General features: G+C 41.0%; 1 protein-coding gene across 4 annotated transcripts in view; it reads right to left on the reverse strand.

Annotated features, from left to right (window-relative positions):
* Positions 1–19907, reverse strand: part of rap1gap2a (RAP1 GTPase activating protein 2a) — a 101798-nt gene that overhangs the window by 56642 nt on the left and 25249 nt on the right. For all 4 annotated transcript variants that reach the window (XM_085479371.1, XM_085479366.1, XM_085479372.1 and 1 more), the window contains exon 2: positions 17693–17728. In XM_085479371.1, the coding sequence (XP_085335497.1) occupies positions 17693–17728 (36 nt within the window). The remainder of the gene's footprint in view (positions 1–17692; positions 17729–19907) is intronic.

Below are 19907 nucleotides of genomic sequence, written 5' to 3' on the forward strand. Positions count from 1 at the left end.
GTTTTAGGTGAGTGATCAGGGAGGCAATGTGCAAGAAATAACTATGTCTTTCTGTGTTTAAATGTTGCTTTTATTTGTAGCCTGTTATGAACCTTTTACTGTGGAAAGGCCATTATCATATAATGTCTGGCCTGTAATATTTTGACTCATCACTGCAGAAAGAAGTTCAAAGGGAAATGCATGAAGACTAGTTTACCAATGGTTTGAAATTCAGCATTGGTGATTGATACCCAAGTCACTATTTTATTAAAGCCCAACTGATCTTTAACACCAATGGGAATATTTGGTGAAGTAAAAACATGTTACGCCAATGTACTGTAAACATACAAAATCGGCCCGCTAAACATTCAGATCTGACTCACTGGACATTTTCGGAGCAAGCAAAAGAGGACATAAATTTGAGACTTTTAACTTTAGTTTGATAGGTTTTACACCTTTTCCTACTGATAAAGATCTCTCCCATGGCAAATCATACAACACTAAAGTAAAATAAGTACTAGATAAACAAATAAATAGCAGAAAGTTCCTGTTTTTTTACCATCTACTTTAAAAATGAAGTGTATGAGTTTTACAGTGGGTTCACAGTAAAAAAGAACTTTTTTTTATCATGTGGAAAAGCTAGATCTACTGTTGAAATGGCAATTTTTCCTTATATTAAAATATATCAGGGATTAATGTGTAGTTAAACTTCTTTACACTCACCGGCAGAGGAGATTCACTGCTCCAGACCACTTAAGACCATAATCAGCTGTATGTGACTAATGATACGTTTGACATCGCTGGACTAAACAGAGGCAGATTCCTTAACATTTGCTGTATGAAAGCCAATTATTTACCTGGTTACATTTTTTGGTGTGTTAAATATGTGTGTCGTCAGCAGTTGGACACTATGCAACATCATGACATAGTTGAAGGGTGATTTTTTGTAATGTAATTTAATGGCAGTTATAAATTACAATAACTGTAGATTGGCAAATGGCTAATATGAGCTGATAATGGCATGCAAATAATGTTAATTACACATATATATATAACATTTCAGAGAAAGAAAGTCTGTATGCTTTACACATAAAGAAAGAATTTTCCGATCAGCAATCAACATGTAAATCTTTGGATTACGAGATTGCTGAGCAGAAGGTTATATACAATATTCCTACATTATACACTGTTCCCATAATGTTCCCATGCTGATATCATTAGTGTTGTTACAATCTGTAATAGTACAGTACAGTACAGCAGTACCACAAAAGTGTACATAATAAATTGCTGTAGGCTCTATTTTAAAGTGTCTGCAAACAAAGCACAATGCAAAGGTCTTACTTGTGGCATATTCTGCTAAAACAAAACAACACTCATTAACCGTAAGGTGTTTAAAGCAATAACTGTCGAAGCTTTCATCAAGTAACTGGAAAACATTACAGTTGCCCTATTTCAGTGGGAAATAGACTGAAGCAAAGGCAATTTGCAAGAAATTGTTGTGTTATTGCTTTAATTTAAGCTTGACTGCTCTCAGTGTACTGACTTGTTAGTTTTGCTGAATTCGAATGGGATGACTCAATCGTGTTTTGGTCCCATCCTGATTGTAATTTCATCTCAAACTGAACATTAATATGTGCAGCAGACATGTCGACAAGACTGGTGACACACAGATATCCAGCACTGTTGTAAAGAGTGTTTCTACATTGCTGATAATGACAGGATTGTTTGCACTGCGCAACTTTGTCAGAGGGTGATTGTCGACACACACAAACAGCGGTATACTTCCCCTGGCACCTACCTGTGGGAAATAAGGGTAATAAACTAAAGAGGAAATAGCGATAAAGCTGTCTTTGAGTGTGCGTATGTGTGTGTGCATGAGCGCGTGCGTGTGTGTCTTGTGTGAAAAAGTAGCAGCAGAACCTGTGAATAGTTCTGTGCGATTCAGAGCAGAATAAAGAAGAGAAGACATTTTCAAGGTCCCCCTACACACACACACACACACACACACACACAAACACACTTAGACACATATACAATCATTCATACTGCAGGACAACAGCCCAGACAGCTATTTCAAACTGCCCTCTTGTCCCCACAGCGTCCAAAGTGGCGGCTGATGGATGATCCATCATGAGGACTATTGGTCTGGTCTGCAGATAGGCTGTGACACGGATAACCTAGCCAGAGCATGGACAGCATCATGGCTGGATTCTGTCAGCACCAGGCAGGAGAGGAGAATTTATACGGGATGAAGCAGCAAACCTGGGCTCCACTCTCGATTACTGTCATCCCCAAAGTGAAGGTGATCATACAGAGACAAGAAAAATGTCACTGTTACACTCCGAGCAGAGCAGAATCCAAACCTGGCACATTATTAATGGATAAAAGTGAAGAAGCATACTGAGGATTGAGGGTTATCCAGAAAAAAAGATCATGGCAGTAACGTCCGCTTTCAATTAAAATTTATGCTGGGATATTTATGTTAGGTTAATTGGTCATTCTAAATTGCCCATAGGTGTGAATGTGAGTGCAAATGGCTGTCTGTCTCTATGTGTTAGCCTTGCGATAGACTGGCAACATGTCCAGGGTGTAGCCCACCTCTCGCCCTATGGTAGCTGGGATAGGCTCCAGCCCCCCTCCCACATAGCGAGCAGGTCTGGCCCGGATCAAGCTGGCACTGCTGGCTGACTTCTGGCATGATAAGACATATGCCATCCAGATATGGGCCAAGCCTGGCATAGATGGCACTGTCTATGTGATGGCATGCCATATCTGGCTCGATGGTAGTTTGATATATTTGACCCAGGTCCACAGAAAACAGGTCTGGCCCAGATCCGGCATCAAGCTGGCCCTTCTGACTGACCAGTGTCATGGCAGGGTGTATGGGCCAGGTCTGGCAATGATGGCATCATTTATGTTCATATTTTCCTATTTTAGTTAGAAGACCCAAATGCCATGTTGCAATACTATACTGCTATGGTAGCCAATGTTTCAAATACAGGTTTGACAGGTTTGTGAGTGTACACTTTATCCTAAACCTAGTGATGGTTTACTCATCTTTGCCAGAGGGTGGCTGTAGCTCAGGAGGTGGAGCAGGTCACCTACTGATCGGAAGGTTAGTGGTTCGATCCCTGGCTCCTCCAGTCTGCATGTCAAGAGTGTGAATGTGTATGAATGTAGTTAGGGAGCACTCAGTTTAGAGAAAGTGTGAATGCGGCATGTTGTATAGAGCACTCTGAGTAATCTGGAAGAGTAGTAAAGTGTTATTTAAGAATCAGTCCATTCACTGTCTGAACAGAGTTTCGCCATGTTATTTTTGCACTATTATGTTTCGGCACATGTTGTTATTAGATGGCTTGACTAAGGTACCCATTAGGCTGACGTCTGGGGTCAGAGCTGAAACTGTTCTGGGCCAACACAGGGCCAGCAGTGTGCCTACAACTGGCCTATGGCTGCACACAACTTACACATGGCCCACATACTGCAAAAAATGACGGCCCTTTGGTGGCCAGATCAAGTTTGCCAGAGGTAATCCACACATGGGCCAGCACAGGACCACCAGTGTGTCTGGGCCACCAAAGGGCCATCATTCTTTGCGGTATGTGGGCCATGTGTAAGCACATTGTGTGGGCCAGATCTGGGCCATACCAATTTTGCTATGTGGGCTGTGACTCTAACAAGGATAAGTGGAAGAGGATGGATGGATGGATGGATGGATGGATGGGATATTTTTAATTTTAATTTTTTGGAGTGAATGCCTCCTAACAAATAGATTTAAGAAGTACTTGCTGCCTAGTAATGGATTTTCAAAGTTACAGAGATTATTTAGGACTCAAGTCAAGTTTTTAAGGACACCAAGAAAAACTGGAAAAGCTTTTGTTTGAGGGGAAATTTTAAAAAAAGAAGAAGAAAAAACAATTTCATGCCAAATTGACCCTGGACCTCAGACTTTATCATGCAGTCACACATCTCTTCATGGAAAATCACTGATTCGACATAAGTGAATCAGTAACAGCTGTGTAGAGAAACACCACCCTGCATCTGCACAGTCTTATAAAAATTTGGAGGTTAGGGAGGATGGAGAGGATGTGATTGCATCTATCCTCCTATCTATTCATTTTCTAAACCACTTATCCATTTTAGGGTCACGGGTGCTAGAGCCAAAGAGCGTGCATCAAGAGAGACAGGCAGAGAACACCCCGCACAGGGCCGAGGGGACGACTCTCTCCAGATTATTAGAAATTGTCAGCACCTCATGCCAGTTGTGGATTACAACTTGTTTGGCCAGGACAAAGTGCATGCCTACATGTCCTCCCTACTCCAGCTGTAACATACTGGAGTATGTTATAGCCGCCAGGCTGCTTCTGCTTCTGTTTCTCGCTCCAAAAAATGACAAAAGACTCATTCAAATCATCACTGAGACACAGATGCTGCAGACAAAACCTAGAGAAACAAATACAAAATAAACTGTGGCAGGAAGAGTAAAAGAAAATCCAACACTGAGAAGAATGCGTGAAAAAAGGCCTAAAAACACATGAGGAAACAAGATTGAGGAAGGAAATCAAAGACAGACTGCAAACAAGAAGATAAATGAGCAGAGGGCAGAGAGAAAATGCAAGTGAGAGAACAGAGTCGGAGGAGAGAAATAGGATGAGTGATGCAGGGCCGTGCTGAATAAGAGATATATCTGTCCCTTTGTGAGCGCTGATTACAGTGTCAAATCACAGACAGTCCTTTGTTAATCACCAAGCACACTGGCCTTGACTAGCTCTCTGCTCCGTGCTGTCATTTCACCGAAACAGAAATGTCATCAGACAATTATTTTCACACACTCTGGGCTATTTGAAGCTTGATTGTTTATCTCTGCTTGCGATGTGTCTGTAATTTGGCTTCGGGTGATGTTTTCTTCTCTCTTGCATACGCATAAACTACGTGCATTTTTGAAACGTAATCGCTGGGATGACAGCAAATGGATTTCTGATAGGTGTGAAAACATAGGTGGGCAAATGCAAGAATTTCGAAGATGCTGCATCATGTGACACAACAGGAAAAAACGAGCATCTTTAGTTTAATTACGCCCTCTCCTTCCTCTGTTCATCTCCTCTATAAAGCACTGCTCAGTCGAGGTTTGTGGAACTCTTTTATCCCTTTGTTTCTCTCCATGTCCCCTGGGACCATAATGTCATGCGTAACATCAGAGAGGTAAATCAATTTCCTGCTTTCTCAGTTTGCTTGGTTGAATGGGATTTCGGCTGACAGCTGGTTGCCCCACGCGAAATACACAGAAATACACATGCATGCGTTTAGATATGCACCTTGGGAAATAGACATTGAAGGGGCACGAGAGGAAGAACTCATCAAGGAAGAAAAGTGAGAGAGAAACAAATGCAGTCACAAACAATGTGTAATACAGTTTGTCACTGTATTCTGCACTTGCACTATATGTGAAACCCGCAGTGCAGATCTTGTCTGTCTTTCCCCTTCTAGCAGTAAGAGTAATTGCACCAACGCAGGAGATGATAACGCATAATGTATCCCTCTAAAAGGAAAAAGCCACACCAAAGGTAATCTGTTTGTTCCCACCTTCCATTTTATGACTGTCATCTTTCTTCTGAACACAGGCTTTCCTTTTATTATCTGAAGCTTCAGAAACTTTTGTTCGCTCTTCCTCTGTTATAATCTCACTGTCTGTAACCTATGCTCCTTCTCCCTCACTATGAGGGTGCAGATTGTGTATAAAAGATGGACAAACCCACTGTGGTGCCACCAGCACCACTCAGCATCTTACAGTACTGAAGAGTGAACTTAAACAATCAGGCAACACCCTACGGGCAGCACTTGGCAACTGTGGGAAGGAAGAACTCCCTTTTAACAGGAAGAACCGTCTAGCAAAACCAGCCTGAGAGAAATATAAACTGAAACACAAACTATGGCAAAAGGCTTATAAATGCAATGACAATAAAAAGGGGTGAAATAGAGACAAATTGCATCATGGGATATCTCCCAACTATAGCAGGATCACTAAGAGATGCCTGATCCAGGCCTAACTGTAAGTGTTATCAAAAAGGAAAGCTTTAAGCCCAATAAAAGCATGTATTTCAAACACCGGCTGCCTCACACACACATGCTAATTAGTGCTAAGTAACATACTAATAAGATACCAGAAATTCTATCATCAAAACAGCAGCACAGACTTCTTTGATAGCCTTTAATATAATTAACTGCATAGGAACCATATAATTCCAATATAATTGCTCCAAAGGCGCCAAGACCACAAACACCTTTGCGAGATCGAGGTCAGTGACTCCAATTAGCTGAGATGAAGCCCGACAAGCTGCTGCCGGCTATAGCCGTCTGTGTCGCCATCAGCCTGTCAGTTAAAGTGGTCACCATTTATCATCCATTATTGAAGCCTTTTTACAATAAACATTTAGTGAGTGCATAAGTTATTGGACAAAGACACAAATTTTGCATCTGTACAACAACACTTTGCGGATTTTAACTCAAGCAATCGAGTTGAAGACTTTCAGCATTAATTCAAAGGGTTTTACAGAATTTTCTGTTAACTGTTTGGAAATTACAGCCATTTTTATACACGATCCCCATTTTTCGAGGCTTTTTTTTTTTCATTTTCTCTACAAAAACATATTTAGGCATATTGGTGCACTGGTGCAGGGGTTAGAACGGCTGCTCACAGCCAAAAGATACTTGGTCCAAAACTACTGATATGATTGTCTGGCTCTCTGTGCTAGCCATATGAGAGACTGGCAACCTGTCCAAGGTGTATCCCACCTTTTACCTTATGATAGCTATTATAACTGGGATAAACTCCACAATGTTCCTGAAGTGGCAAGGCAGAAGAAAAATAATGATTCTGTGCGTGTTTATTGCACTGATTCTAGCTTTTCCATCCTGAAAAGAACTGCTTTATACCTCACTATTAATAGCATTTGTCAATAGAGGCATAGTCTACTGACATTTTGCTGCAGCTACAACAGCTACAAGAATCTATTATTTCAAAAATAGGATTATTATTATTACCATGTGAGAATAGAAAACGGGATCGATATAGCACAGTAACAAAAGAGGGTAAGACTTGATAAACCGTTTTAATGGTTTCACCATCTGCTTGCTTTAAATGTTTTCTCCCAGTCATGTTGCACAAATAGCTGTCACTTGGTGCACGTGATGTGATTTTGTAGTGACCTGAGGTAAATTGCAAAGATCTATCAACACAAGCCATTACCTAACAATGTGTGGGCCGAACAAGCAAGGCTAAGCTGAGGGTATCAGCAGGTTGCTCATATGGAGATGAATTATTCCTTTGAAAGACAATTGCATTTGAGCTCGGCTCTGACAGGGTCGTGTTCCCTGCCTCTGATGTATGTACAAAATGGACACGGTTGGAGGGAAGTTGGGTGTGCTCGTTTTTTATGCGTCTGCATATAAAACGTAGAGCTGAATAAAAGCCAGTGGCTTGGTGAAGGGCATTTGAAAGGAGAACATAACCTCCCCTATTTGGTGCTAAAAACCTGAGCTCCCAGAGGAAACCCGCAGAAGGAAAGAGAGAATATGCAAACCTCACGCTGAGCCACCATGATGAGTCACTGATACTCATGGAAGATTAAGAGATGGTCTTACACTGAAAAATAAAAAGTTAACAGTTTCACTAAATCCTCTAAATAAGCTTCTGAATCACATGAACATCAGCGCCCAAGCGCTGAACCATCTGTCAAGAGCTTTCATATGGACGCTCGCGGATGACCTCACAGGGGCAGAGAGAAGCAACTGACACGTGCAGCTTCTCGCACACAGACTTTTACTAACAGAGGTCGAACTTTAGGAGACAGAGAGGGGAAAAAACTGGATCTTTCACAGCCCCACTGCTCCTTCATTTTTTCCTCTTTGTTATTTCTGCACTTTCCTTTTTCACTGTTCACAGCTCATTGTTCCCGAGAGAGAAGCTATCTTGTTTTTCAGTCCCTCCATCCTTCAGTTCTTATTACTTTTCTCTTCAGTCTTTACTCGTTCAGATGTTAAGAGCATCTCCTCTATGCAGGGTGGACAGCTGTGCCAGAAATGAAGGAAGGAAGGAAGGAAGGAAGGTCGAACTTTCTCCTCTCTTTTCTATTTGTTCGGTCTCAGAAAGGATCTGTCTCCCCTGCTCTATTATTGTCTCCTTGCTCTCTTTATCGCCCTTGATCCATCTTTCACTCCTCCAGACAACCCAAAGTCCATCTCCATCCTTTCGCTTATTCCCTTTTTCATTTTCTACGCTTTCCACAGCATCACTCTGCTTGCTTTGAAAGACTGAGGAGATGGACTGTAATTTTCCAGTATGTAGGTCTTAAGTGTTTGTGTACAAAAATCGACAACAGACAAAATCCTAAAAAAGAAAAAAAATTATTCTGAGTTTGTTTCTAATGGCAACGGTGCCAGCCAATGACTCCTGGAGAAACAAGACAGAGCGAGAGAGTACATAACACATACCAACACCTATCACTTAAAAATGTGGACATATTCTTGTAAGTTTTTATTGGTTTCCTCAAAAATGTATGTTATTAACGACTATTCAAATTATTTGATTTACAGCAGGTCACTTTTTCCTAACATACTTAAAGTAGTACTTACAGTACTTACATGGAGTATATTGTATATTTAGCTTGCACTAGGTCTTGGTGAAGCCCCTTGCTGTATCTAACTTTCTCTGTTTAAGGCACATAGGTGTGCTGTGAGAAATGATCAGGTGTGCCGTGGAAGATTAGCTGGTTCCACCTGATTAGTACTCTGAGCGAGTAAGTGAGTAACGGGCAGAACAATTACATTCTCTTCCACTAGAGGGGAGTAGAACTACCTGCTCTAATTAAATGGGTTGCCAACTGCCAGTAAAAGAGAAGATGAAGAATAAAATACACAATACTCATGCTCTGGGACGATGCAGTGCGTAACAGCAATAGATAGATATTTGAAAAGAAAATGTAATCAATCTGACCTGGGTCCTGGAGAAAATTCCGACCCAGATGAAGGCCCTAGCATGAGCAGTGGTCAGAAGAAAGGAAAAAGGGTATACTGGGGACAAACTGAGCCAATTCTGCTATAGCTGGTGTGCGGGGAAAAATTATCAATATGGTTTTTGTGACATTTTTGTTTGGTGGTGTGTCGTGTGATTGTTCTTATATGAATAATGTGCCGTGGTTCAAAAGGTTGGGAAACGCTGGTTTAAGGAAACCGCCTTTTAATCGACTTTCTTACGATGAGCAACACTTGGCAACAGTGGGAAGGAAGAACTCCCAACTAACAGGAAGAGACCTAAATAAGGGAGGGGTTGTCATTTGCAAAAAAGCAAATAACTACTATATTATAACAAAGAATAGGAAAAACTGTCTGAAACTGTTCGTTTAGAGCAGTCTGAGTTTTTTGGCTAGCAATTTTTGGTTGCGAAAAACTACCAAAGTCACATATGTGTTAGTTTTTCTCTAAACATTAATTCTTGTTGTGTAACAAATCTCTCAATATTGCTCAAAGATCTCATTTTACTCTGAATGAAGAAACATCTCTTAATGTCACTGCTAACAACATAACGCAAACTTGTTGGTAAAATCTTGTAAGATTAAGATACACAGGCCTAGAGACCGCTCTAAAGTCATCTGACAACCACTGGTTGTGAGGTAAAAATGAGGTATGAGCCTCACATTACATAATTAGTGATAATTTTAAGTCACTTTCATGTGATGAAAAAAACAAGCACGCACAAAGCTAGCAGCTGTGCATCTGTATCAGGACTGACTCAGATGTAACTGTAAGGTCAGTTTGGAAGTTTGCTGAATCAATCTCTGTTTATCCTCAAAGCAAGTCAGCGAGGCCAGTAGTTATGAAGACATTCTCAGAACAGGACCAGGTACATCCTTTGATGCTCTCACCTCCTACCTGTCTCACCTCCTACATCCCCAGTGGATGTGAATATTGAATGTGAATGTGCGTGGGCACATGTATGCAGAAGAAATGTGTGTGTGTATGTGTGCGTGTGTGTCTGTGTGTGTGCTGTGTACCTGCCCGGGGAGCCCTTATGGCTCTAAATAGGTGAGGGTCTACTTTTATGAGCCCTTAACAGCCCGCACTCAGGCCAGATGGTGCGCTATCAGCTACTTTGTGTGTGTGTGTGTGTGTGTGTGTGTGTGTGTGTGTGTGTGTGTGTGTGTGTGTGTGTGCGCACGTGTACTATCAGGGAGAAGGCAAGAAGTAAATATTTGTCAAAAGCAAAGAGGCAGCTGGCTGTCTGGGGGACTTTAGAGTAACAAAACTGTCGCTTTAACAAGCAGCAGAGCACATGCGGTGACAAAACATTTAAGAGACAGCGAGAGAGGACAGAGGAAAACAAGCAGACAGCAATTTGTTTTTACTCCTTGCTTGTTAATAATCAAAAGAAAACCTGTGTCAGTAAAGCCTTCAGGCTAGAGTTTCATTTGCTGTCAGCCATTATAGAAAGTAAAACAAGAGCACACGAAGAACAAACAGAAAGAAGTTGGCTATGTTTTTTGTGTAGTTATGATTAGTGTATGTAAATATGCTATAACATGACCAGCTCATTGGGATTAAGAATAGCTCACATGGCTATATGTACTGTACATATCCCCACAATTTACAAATATTTCAGCTTTGGTTTCTTCATTTTTTGCTGATTTCTTAATAGTTCCCTCTCACTGTTCTTAGAATACTTAAAACCTGGCACTTAACAGCAGGAAGGAGAAAAAAACATCCAGCAATCAGCTGGTAAATATAGTGAAGGGTGATGTAACAGAGTCAGAGAGAGAGAGAGATTTCTGTTGCTGGTGACTTAATAAAGAACTTACAGGGGACTAAGTGCTTGACTTAGATTGCCCCAGTAACCAGAAACGCAACATCTGATGAATGCCGCTCTGGTGATTTAATGATCGTCTCAGAGGTGCAGTCTAGTGTTGACCACTTTGAGAGTAACTCAGTACTACTACACAGGGGTGTGATTGTGTTTCAGGGAACCCACACTACTCCCCTCCCTGCTGCTGCTGTAGCTAAGAGCAGCTAACACGTCCTGTTTCCATATGTTCACTGTGTGTATCGTTTCTCACTGATACCGCCTTAAACCATGTGTAAGACAGCAGGCGAATGTGATGAAGCGCTTATTTTAGCAAATGCAGATTAAGTGTAAATATAAGGAAACTAGAGCTTGGGAAGAAAAAACTAAAATAGGACATTGGGTCAGTAAAACACAAGATGTTTCATATACAGATTACTTGTACTTTTTTACATCATTTAAAAATCAAAAAGTGTCTATTGTAACAAAAAAAAACATATGTATTGAGGTGACTCGAATACAATATGCCATGGGACTGGAAATATACATAAACCTCCAGCATTTTATTAACTTTTAATAACAATAAGCAAATTCATGAATAAAACAAAACTTCGAGTGTAGGTGATCGCTCGTATTACAAGTCACGGCATCTTTCTGCAGGTTGTATTCTTATGTGTTGCCGATGAAGTCCGGTCGCAAGGTGAGACAACCCAGGCTCGTCACCATGGTAATGAGCCATGCTGGACCATCAGCTGATCATCAGTTCTTGCTGCCATGGCAACAGCCACGGCTCCCTATAGGCTGTTGAAGACAATATGGCTGTGGTTTTGTCTTGCAGTGGTACAGATATGAGCCTGCTGGACTTCATGTTTATATCAGGAGAAATTTAACTGATGAGACCATCATGCAGAATTGTGCCTTTTTAATGTTGATAATGTGTTACATAAATTTATACGTCTAAATATTTAAGCAGAAGCAAAATAAAAACACCAATTTGTTAAGTATGACTTTAGTGGGTTAGCTTGCATTGCCTTTATTGGTTTACCTACATAATTTATTCTTATATCATTTCGAGTAGTACTTTCAACAGGTACACGTTAACAGGTGGGACGGCCATCGGCACTGATCTAATAGGGAAACTGTTCCACCCAGTGGATCTTTTACTTCACTTCAGCTGCTTTCATTGCAGTGCACAGATTTTTGCTCACTGCTGTAGGAGTCAGTTTGTGACAAACACATGGACTCGGCTCCCTCTTGTGGCCACAGGAGAGAATGAATCTTGGTCCACATTTCTGCACAAAGATATCAAGATCTCTAAATAGGTGGGTAAGTATATAAAAGAGTAGGACGCCAAGCAAAACTTTTAACAATCAAATCTAAATGATTTTTAATAGAAGTGGATGCTGTCAGTTATTTTCATTAGAAAAATTAGATGGCACACATAAAAAGCGTGTAAATGGTTTCGTATGGCGTAGCTTCACTGAAACCGGAGGTGTGATATGAGAGGAAGTGCGACATCCTTTGTTGAGTGCACGAGAACGGGTGGAGTCCGACCACTTCCCACATCATACTGCTGCTAATGCATCCGCAACTGTGTGGTTGCTTTCTCTAACCTTTTTTCACACGGTCTGAGGCAGAGGGAAACAAAACACACAGGCAAGGCCCGAAGCTGCGCTGCCAAAAGAAGCGAACTGAAACTGAACCACCTGACCTCAGTCAGCTTGCGTATATTGAACTCTGGTTCCCAGATTAACCCCAGCTGAAGGTCACAGTCACTGTGGGCAGCTGTGCATTAGATATTAACTGAGTGAACTTCTGTCCTTCATTCGTGCTCTTTGCTTTTTCCCCCCTGCCAGTGATTGCAGGCTTATATTAAATTATGTAGCAGACTGTATCTGTGTACACTGCATCAACAAGGACTTCCAATAAGGAAAAACACAATAAAGTTGACAGCTCATTAAGGCTGTATACAGCCTCCCTGTGACTAATCACTGCTTCTTCTCTTCGTGCTGCCGAGCAAAGCCTCGAGCTTTAATAAGCCGTCACCTAAAGTAAATATAATACCAGCGGACATTCAGTCTCCTGTTTGTTCGGTAGCCACAACTCGCCGTCGTTCCCCGCAATATAGAAGGTACACCGAGAGATAGATTAAATGCCAGGCTCCAGAAATAGCAGCAGCGGCAGCAGCAGCCCATTTGCTCTTTTCCATGATGCTGGCCACCAGATAACATTTACACCTGGCCCCAAAAAACTAGGTTAGACAACGACAAGGGAAGGGGCTTTTTTCATTTTATCGTGTCCCCTCTTTTGAAAAGACCTCTTTCATATTTCCTCTTCTCTCTTGAGCCCGTTGGCCTTCATTGTGCCACTAAAACTGCCTCTCAGTCTGGACAATAATCCGGGTGGACAATAAAGTAAACTTTTTTCATATTTGCAAAATAACTACATTATATTAAAAAATGTACAAGTGCAGTTTAGTTACAGTCTTGGAGAACATCACAGCTTTATCCATATCCCATCCACTATAAGCCATCCATCTGAGCTGGGAGGCGCTTTCGGATTCAAGCAGCTGCTCCACTTAGACAGAGCAGAGAATGAATGGAAATAACATATAACAATGTATAATTAGCAGCAAGTGGCTGTGACCTCTGCGCAAACACACGCATGCATGCTAACAACAGTAGAAGCCGAGCAGACAGCCGGCTGTTAAGGAAAAAAACAAAACAAGCCAATAAAACAATCTGTGGTTAACCACGTTAAACAAGATATCCAAGTCATTTGTTTTGGTTTACTGCACTGTGGAAGCGTCTGTTGCTGAAGCGTCTTACAAGAGAAAGCCGGGAGCCATGACTGTGACACAGAGCTTCACTAATAGACACAGAAAGATCAATCCTTTAGACTGATTTCACATCCTGGGTATCCACCTCATGCAGACCAAAGCAATCATCTGATCCGTATCATGCGATGAACAGCTCTATGACTGCTGCGTCAAATATCCTGAAGTGACACTGTTTTATTACAGTCTGCTCCAATACACTCTGATCTGTGCTGCTTTTATCAACTTCCCCTTTAAACTAGATTCAGTGCAGTCCACGCTACTTTACTTCAACCCATGTGAAGTTGAGTAGACTCGCAGACACGGCAAGAGCTGCTTGTTTTCACCGTGTGTGCACTATTTCCTGTTTAGATCCCCATTAGATACTCTGACAACACAAGAGAGATGCTCTCACTAGGCCAACAGATACCTCAGAGCACCTTAAGCGGACAAAAAAAGCAATATGAACTTATTCATAGCAATCGAATCAGAAATCTGCTTTTCAGACTTTAATAACTTCTCGGAAGGAGGAGAAACTACTCCACTGGTTTCATAAGATCTCAGGTGTTACGCAACAAAGTGCGAGCTAATATAAGAAAAAAAATCTGATTTAAGAATGTAATAAGGAAAAATAGACCCACGAGAGAAAAAGACTGCTTACTCACCACAGCTTGCGCGGCATCGTCACACAGTATTAAGAAGCCGATCAGGTGCAACCTTGCCCCCTTTTCGTCCTCTCTCTCCTCTATTATCCCTGTTTGTCCACTTGTGATATTCACTCACCCTCAGCACCACTTGAAGACAAAACAGATGCATGTGTTTGCTCTCCCTCACACACACACACACACACACACGCACATGCGTGCACACACACGCACACACAAACACTGGCTTGATTATACAAGTATTAATGAGGTGACGGCTGTACGGTGAAGGAGGAGAGATCCTTTGTAGCATCCATGAGCAAAGAAGAGGCAGAGGGAGACCGGGATTAATGACAGAGGAGAGATGAGACATGGGGAGAAAGAGCTTGAGCAACAGAGGAATAAATAGCACACTCTGAACCAAGGGCAGAGGGGACGGAAAGGGGAGAGGAGAACAAAATAAAGCCCTCACACCTGCTGCAAACTTTGAAGTGTGCAATCCAACTGATGTTTTTGCTCCTTTGGCCTCCATTCTCTTGTTTTCTCTCCTCCCCCCTTGTGGCTTTACTCTCCTGTACTGTATATCGCTGCATGTGGTTTGGTTTTTCATTTTCATTTTTTTAATTACAGAAGTTTTGCAAACCAACTTTCAGGAATATCCTGAAAGTCATGAATTAGGAATTCAATGTATGAATAATGTCCACGTCCTCAAAGTATAAATTAAAGGGGAATTTCAGGAAGATGCTGTTTGCATTAAAACAGCAACAGTGGATCAGACCTGGTGACCTGTCGAGGCAGCACCCCATCGTTTGCCCTATGACAGCTGGGATAATGTCCAGCCCTGCCCGGCAACCTGCATTGAATAAGTCACATTTCTTGTGACCTGTAATGATATGATTCACCAGGATCACATGAGTAATGAACTCACTTGCATCAATTCATCTACACCTCCGTCCCCATCAACAAATCATCGAGATACTGCATAATGTCTTTTGTACAGACTGTCTTCTCCTTTATTTCCAGTCCTACAGTTCCTGCTTCTGCACTGTTTTCTTACATCTAACGCCTGGATCAAACACACACGCACACAGGTTGGTTTTATTCAGACCAGGAGCTCCAGCAGAAGTCACGACTCACTCATTGATATTCAGACCCACTACAGAGTAGATGATCTAATGACACCTGGCCATGCAGGAGACACTGAAAGTGTGCACAGCTGTTTGTATGTGAGAGAACAGATAAAAGAGGAGCCCTACTTTACATGTTACGCGCTAACCTGCTTTCACTTTCCTGTTTAGAACAACAAAATGATTAAGGTTTTACCATAGCAGCATCTGGAGCCCTATTCCACCATTTCAAGTACTGTTCATGCAAACCTTTTACATTCTTATAATGCATCCTAATAATAATTTTTTTCACATAAGTTCATATAAACCCAGAACTCGGGTTTGTAAAACAGAAAAAAACATGAATAGAAAAAATATCTATGTGCCACTGCTATCAGGCTACTTGTTTCCAGTTCAAATCAGCGTGTTGCAGATATTTTGTTAAATCCAAACTTCTAATCCTCGATTCTGCGATTCCAACATGCTTTGTTCGTTTTTCTTTGAAGATGCAGAATCATTAGCATGACATGGAGGGGTTTTATTTTGTCATGTCTGACTATGCAGACAAGGTCTGGCCACCACCAAGAATAACAAAAGTCATGCTTAGATATCTAAAATATGCTCAGTTCTCTAAGGCTATCCATCTGGCATGATTAAACAGATGGTGCCATCACGGCACCTATGGAGAAAAGAGAGAGACGTTGGTAAGAAAAGTAGAGTGTGTGGTTCCTTTGGTAAAGAGAAATGGTGTATGTGCTTAAATATGATGGCTTTGGGGTATAGATAAAGATAGAGTTGACACACACAAAAACCCATCATCTGTCCTCACTAAGGCAACTTCCTGTAGCAAGGCTTGCCGGTGGTTTGTTTCAACACAGAGAAGCTTCACATACCCTCAAAGATTGCCACATGAATAAAGTACACAACTGTGCAAATGGCATTCACATCATCACATTCTCTGCCCATGCCCCGAATGAAAAAAGGTAAAAGCAGAAGCAGTAATTCTACACCTCAAAAGTTCACAGCACTGTGTAATTTTCACAACATTGTTCCTCTAAATTTGCAAAGTCACTGCCCACATTTAAATCCACAGGAGACAGCTTCTGTCTTCTCCTTGCAGAGGTGTGAAACATGAACCGGAATTAATAACTGTTTGTTGAATGCTGTCAGTTCTTATTAATAAAATTAAGACATCCAATCTAAGAGTTAACAACACCATCTTAGCTCAACTCAGCCACACAAAAACAAAGCAAATGGTCAGAGAGCTGCATGATAGGTCCTTGTTAGAGAAAAATAAAGGTCTGTTACAGTACATGCAAAGAAATTTCATGCACCTGGTGAGATTTAGACCACATTTAAATGCTACAACCCACATTCAGCAATCCAAATCCACACAGAGAACATCTCAGTCCCTCAGTAGATGGACGATGGTGGCAGCCAATTAATTACCATGCCTCTTAAAGGCAGTGGTTCTTCCTAGTATCATCCTTCACCAGTGTGCTTGAAGAATCTCAAAAAACCTTAATACATCTTAAATTTATCTTAAAGGCTTTAATAAAGGTTAATATAATGCCTTTAATAATTCTAGCATGTGTCTCAAATGTCTGTATTCGTTGTGCAATGAGCTATAAGCTGGATTTAATTACTTATTTTTAGATCGTACAGCCCAAACAAACCCTTATGGAAAAACCCAGAGAATGCTGCTTATGCCAGTACATAGTATTCAAAAACTGCAGTCACACCTGGGAGCCACAGTGCAACCACAGAATTTACCTAGAACTCACTCGAGTACTTGGCAGTACAGGTATCTGCATGAGAAACTTCCTCCTTGTACGGGTATGACCTGCCAACAGGTGCAAGCTGGCAGTGAAGAGAAAGTAAATGAGAGTGAATGACAGGAATCAATTTAGAAAATCTGTCACTCGGACCGGGAGTTGGAGATTTGTGTAAAGAGGTGTATACTGAATTTTTATGTGTCTAAAAAAAAGATTCATAGCTCTGCTGAGACTTTAAAGTCCATCAGTGTGATGGACAATATGTTTATCCAATGTTTTAAAGGTCTTCAGCTCAGTCTCAGCGTGTTTGCAGAAAACATGGCTTTGTGCTTGACGGACACATTTCTGAATATTATCTGGAAGTTGTGGTGATTGGGCGATTGGGTTCAGAAGAGAGAATAAGATTTCCAAAATGACCCAGAGTGCTCATGTAGGCTGTCAAAGGAATAGACCACACCAGGGCGGCCCAGGCCCTTTGCTTTATGTCATCCTCCCTCTAAAACCTCTAAAAATAACAAGAACAACAACAAAAAAACACTTACCGTGCTTTCAGTGCAGACAGAGTGGACTTGTCAATCCTGGAAAAGAAGCAAGAGAAGGCAGACACACACATAAAGAGGAAATTATTATTGATCATGTCTCTGATACAAATTGCTCCAAGCAGCAATTCAATTCTTTAGTCTAATTGCTCCTAATTTACTAAGGACATAAGCACAGGAAGGCAGGCAGATAAAGACGGTTAGGAGTGAGATTTATGTCTCCACGGGGCCCCTGTGCTTCTGTGGCTTTAAAAAAAGAAAGGGTCATTAAAATTGTGGTTGCTTCTATTTGCCTTAATAGCTGCGGCAGTGTGAGTGTAAGCAACTGGCATAGACCAGAGCCTATGACAGACAGCCTCGTTTAACGAAGTTACCTCTCTGCAAACTGATCGACGTCTCAGTGCTTCACTGCACACTGGCCACACTACAAACAATTCACAACATTTCATTTTTGGTGCTGCTGTTCTCGTGCGAGTCATTTGAGGCTTTTCCATAAAGGAAACTATAAATATGTCAAGAGTCTTAACTTAAGGTTTATTTTGTGTGTTCTTATCAGCAAATGCATGCCTTACCGCAATCTACGCAGTGCCTAGCAGAGACATTTTAAATATCATTTGAATGTTTTACCACTTATTTGATATCAATAACAGTGCAGCATTACAGCAGCATCAGATCAGAGATAAATACTGTAAGCTCTTGTGATGTTTCACCGTCATGCAACAAAAAAGCTGATATTCAAATGTCAGAACAGAAAGCTTCTTATTTAGCTGCAGTTAGTTCATCATGTTCCTAAAACAACTATTGGACTTTATGACTGTGCTGTGACAGATGAATTACCCTCAGTCATACTGTAACAGAGCAGCAGCTGAAAATACACACCATCTATATTATGGCTCAATAATCCACCAAATCATACAATTTATTACAGGTAAGGGGAAATGATAATATATGTTTGTTAAAACATATTATGAGAGCAAAATCTCATCACCAGACCACTATATATGCTCACCAGCCACTTTATTAGGTGTAGCTTGCTAGCGTTGGGTTTAGACCTCCTCTGGCCTCCAGAATTTCTTTTTGTGGTACATATTTAACAAGGTGCTTGAAACACCCGTCACAATTTTTGGTCCATACAGACATGACATCATCACACAGTTGCTGCAGATTTGCTAGCTACACATCCATGATGTGAATCTCTTGTTGCACCACATTCCAAAAATGCTCCATTGAGCTCGGATTGAGATCTGGTGACTGTGGAGGTCATTTGAGTACAGTGAGTATTCTCATGTTCAAGAAACCGGTTTGATACAGTTTGAGTTTTGTGACATAGTGTGTTATTCTGCTGGAAATAGCCAACAGAAGATACAGTGGGTACACTGTGGCAGTTGAATATGTGTACCTAACAAAGTGGCCAGTGAGTACATTTTTCTTATCCAAAGAAAGTCACAGATGGTCACCATTGTTTGGTAACAGTAAGCTCAGCGTCCTCCTCACCTCTACATTTGATTTTACATTTACTAATGTGCTGATTAGCAGATGTTCAAACAGCTTCCATTTATCCATATCTGCGCCTGTGATGAACCAAAAAATGTTCAAATTTGTGACTAGATGAACTGATAATTAAATACTACAGATAGAAGGTAAACCTAATGTGACTAAGATTTTGAAACTGCTCAAAAACAAAACACTGTAAACAGCATTTTAAGGAACTTTACAGTAGTATGTTGTCAGTTTGCATCTGGATGCGGTTACATTTAAGCTCACACCCAAAATGAAGAGGGTTCAACTTCTCGGAAGAATCAATTTGTACAATATCTAAATACTTATATGCTGATGTTCTTTGTTTACAGCTGACAATGTACAAGAATTTCACCGGATGCTGCAAGTTCATTATCATCAGACCTGTGAGAAGTGTATTTTCCCGTCACACCTGCCTAATCTTAGCAGCATACAAAACACAATCTTGTACATTTCTAACAGCAATCCAAAAGAAAAGAAAAATAATCCCCCTTAACATATCCCTTCATCTCACACTGAGCATTCAAAAGAAGAAAATTAGAGACATTATTCCATGAGCTTTAACACGTGGAATTATTGTTTGGTTTAAGAATTTAAGAAAATGCTGATACAACTTTTCTTTTAGGGAAATATTTTTTTTCCCAAGGATTAAAAAGACTGGATCTCTAACAGAGAAGTATCACAGAGAGACATTAGAGGA

This window comes from Copadichromis virginalis, linkage group LG14, assembly GCF_057382275.1.
Source record: "Copadichromis virginalis isolate Kocher_CV1m ecotype Utaka linkage group LG14, C_Virginalis_male_GT1.1, whole genome shotgun sequence".
Lineage (NCBI taxonomy): Eukaryota > Metazoa > Chordata > Actinopteri > Cichliformes > Cichlidae > Copadichromis > Copadichromis virginalis.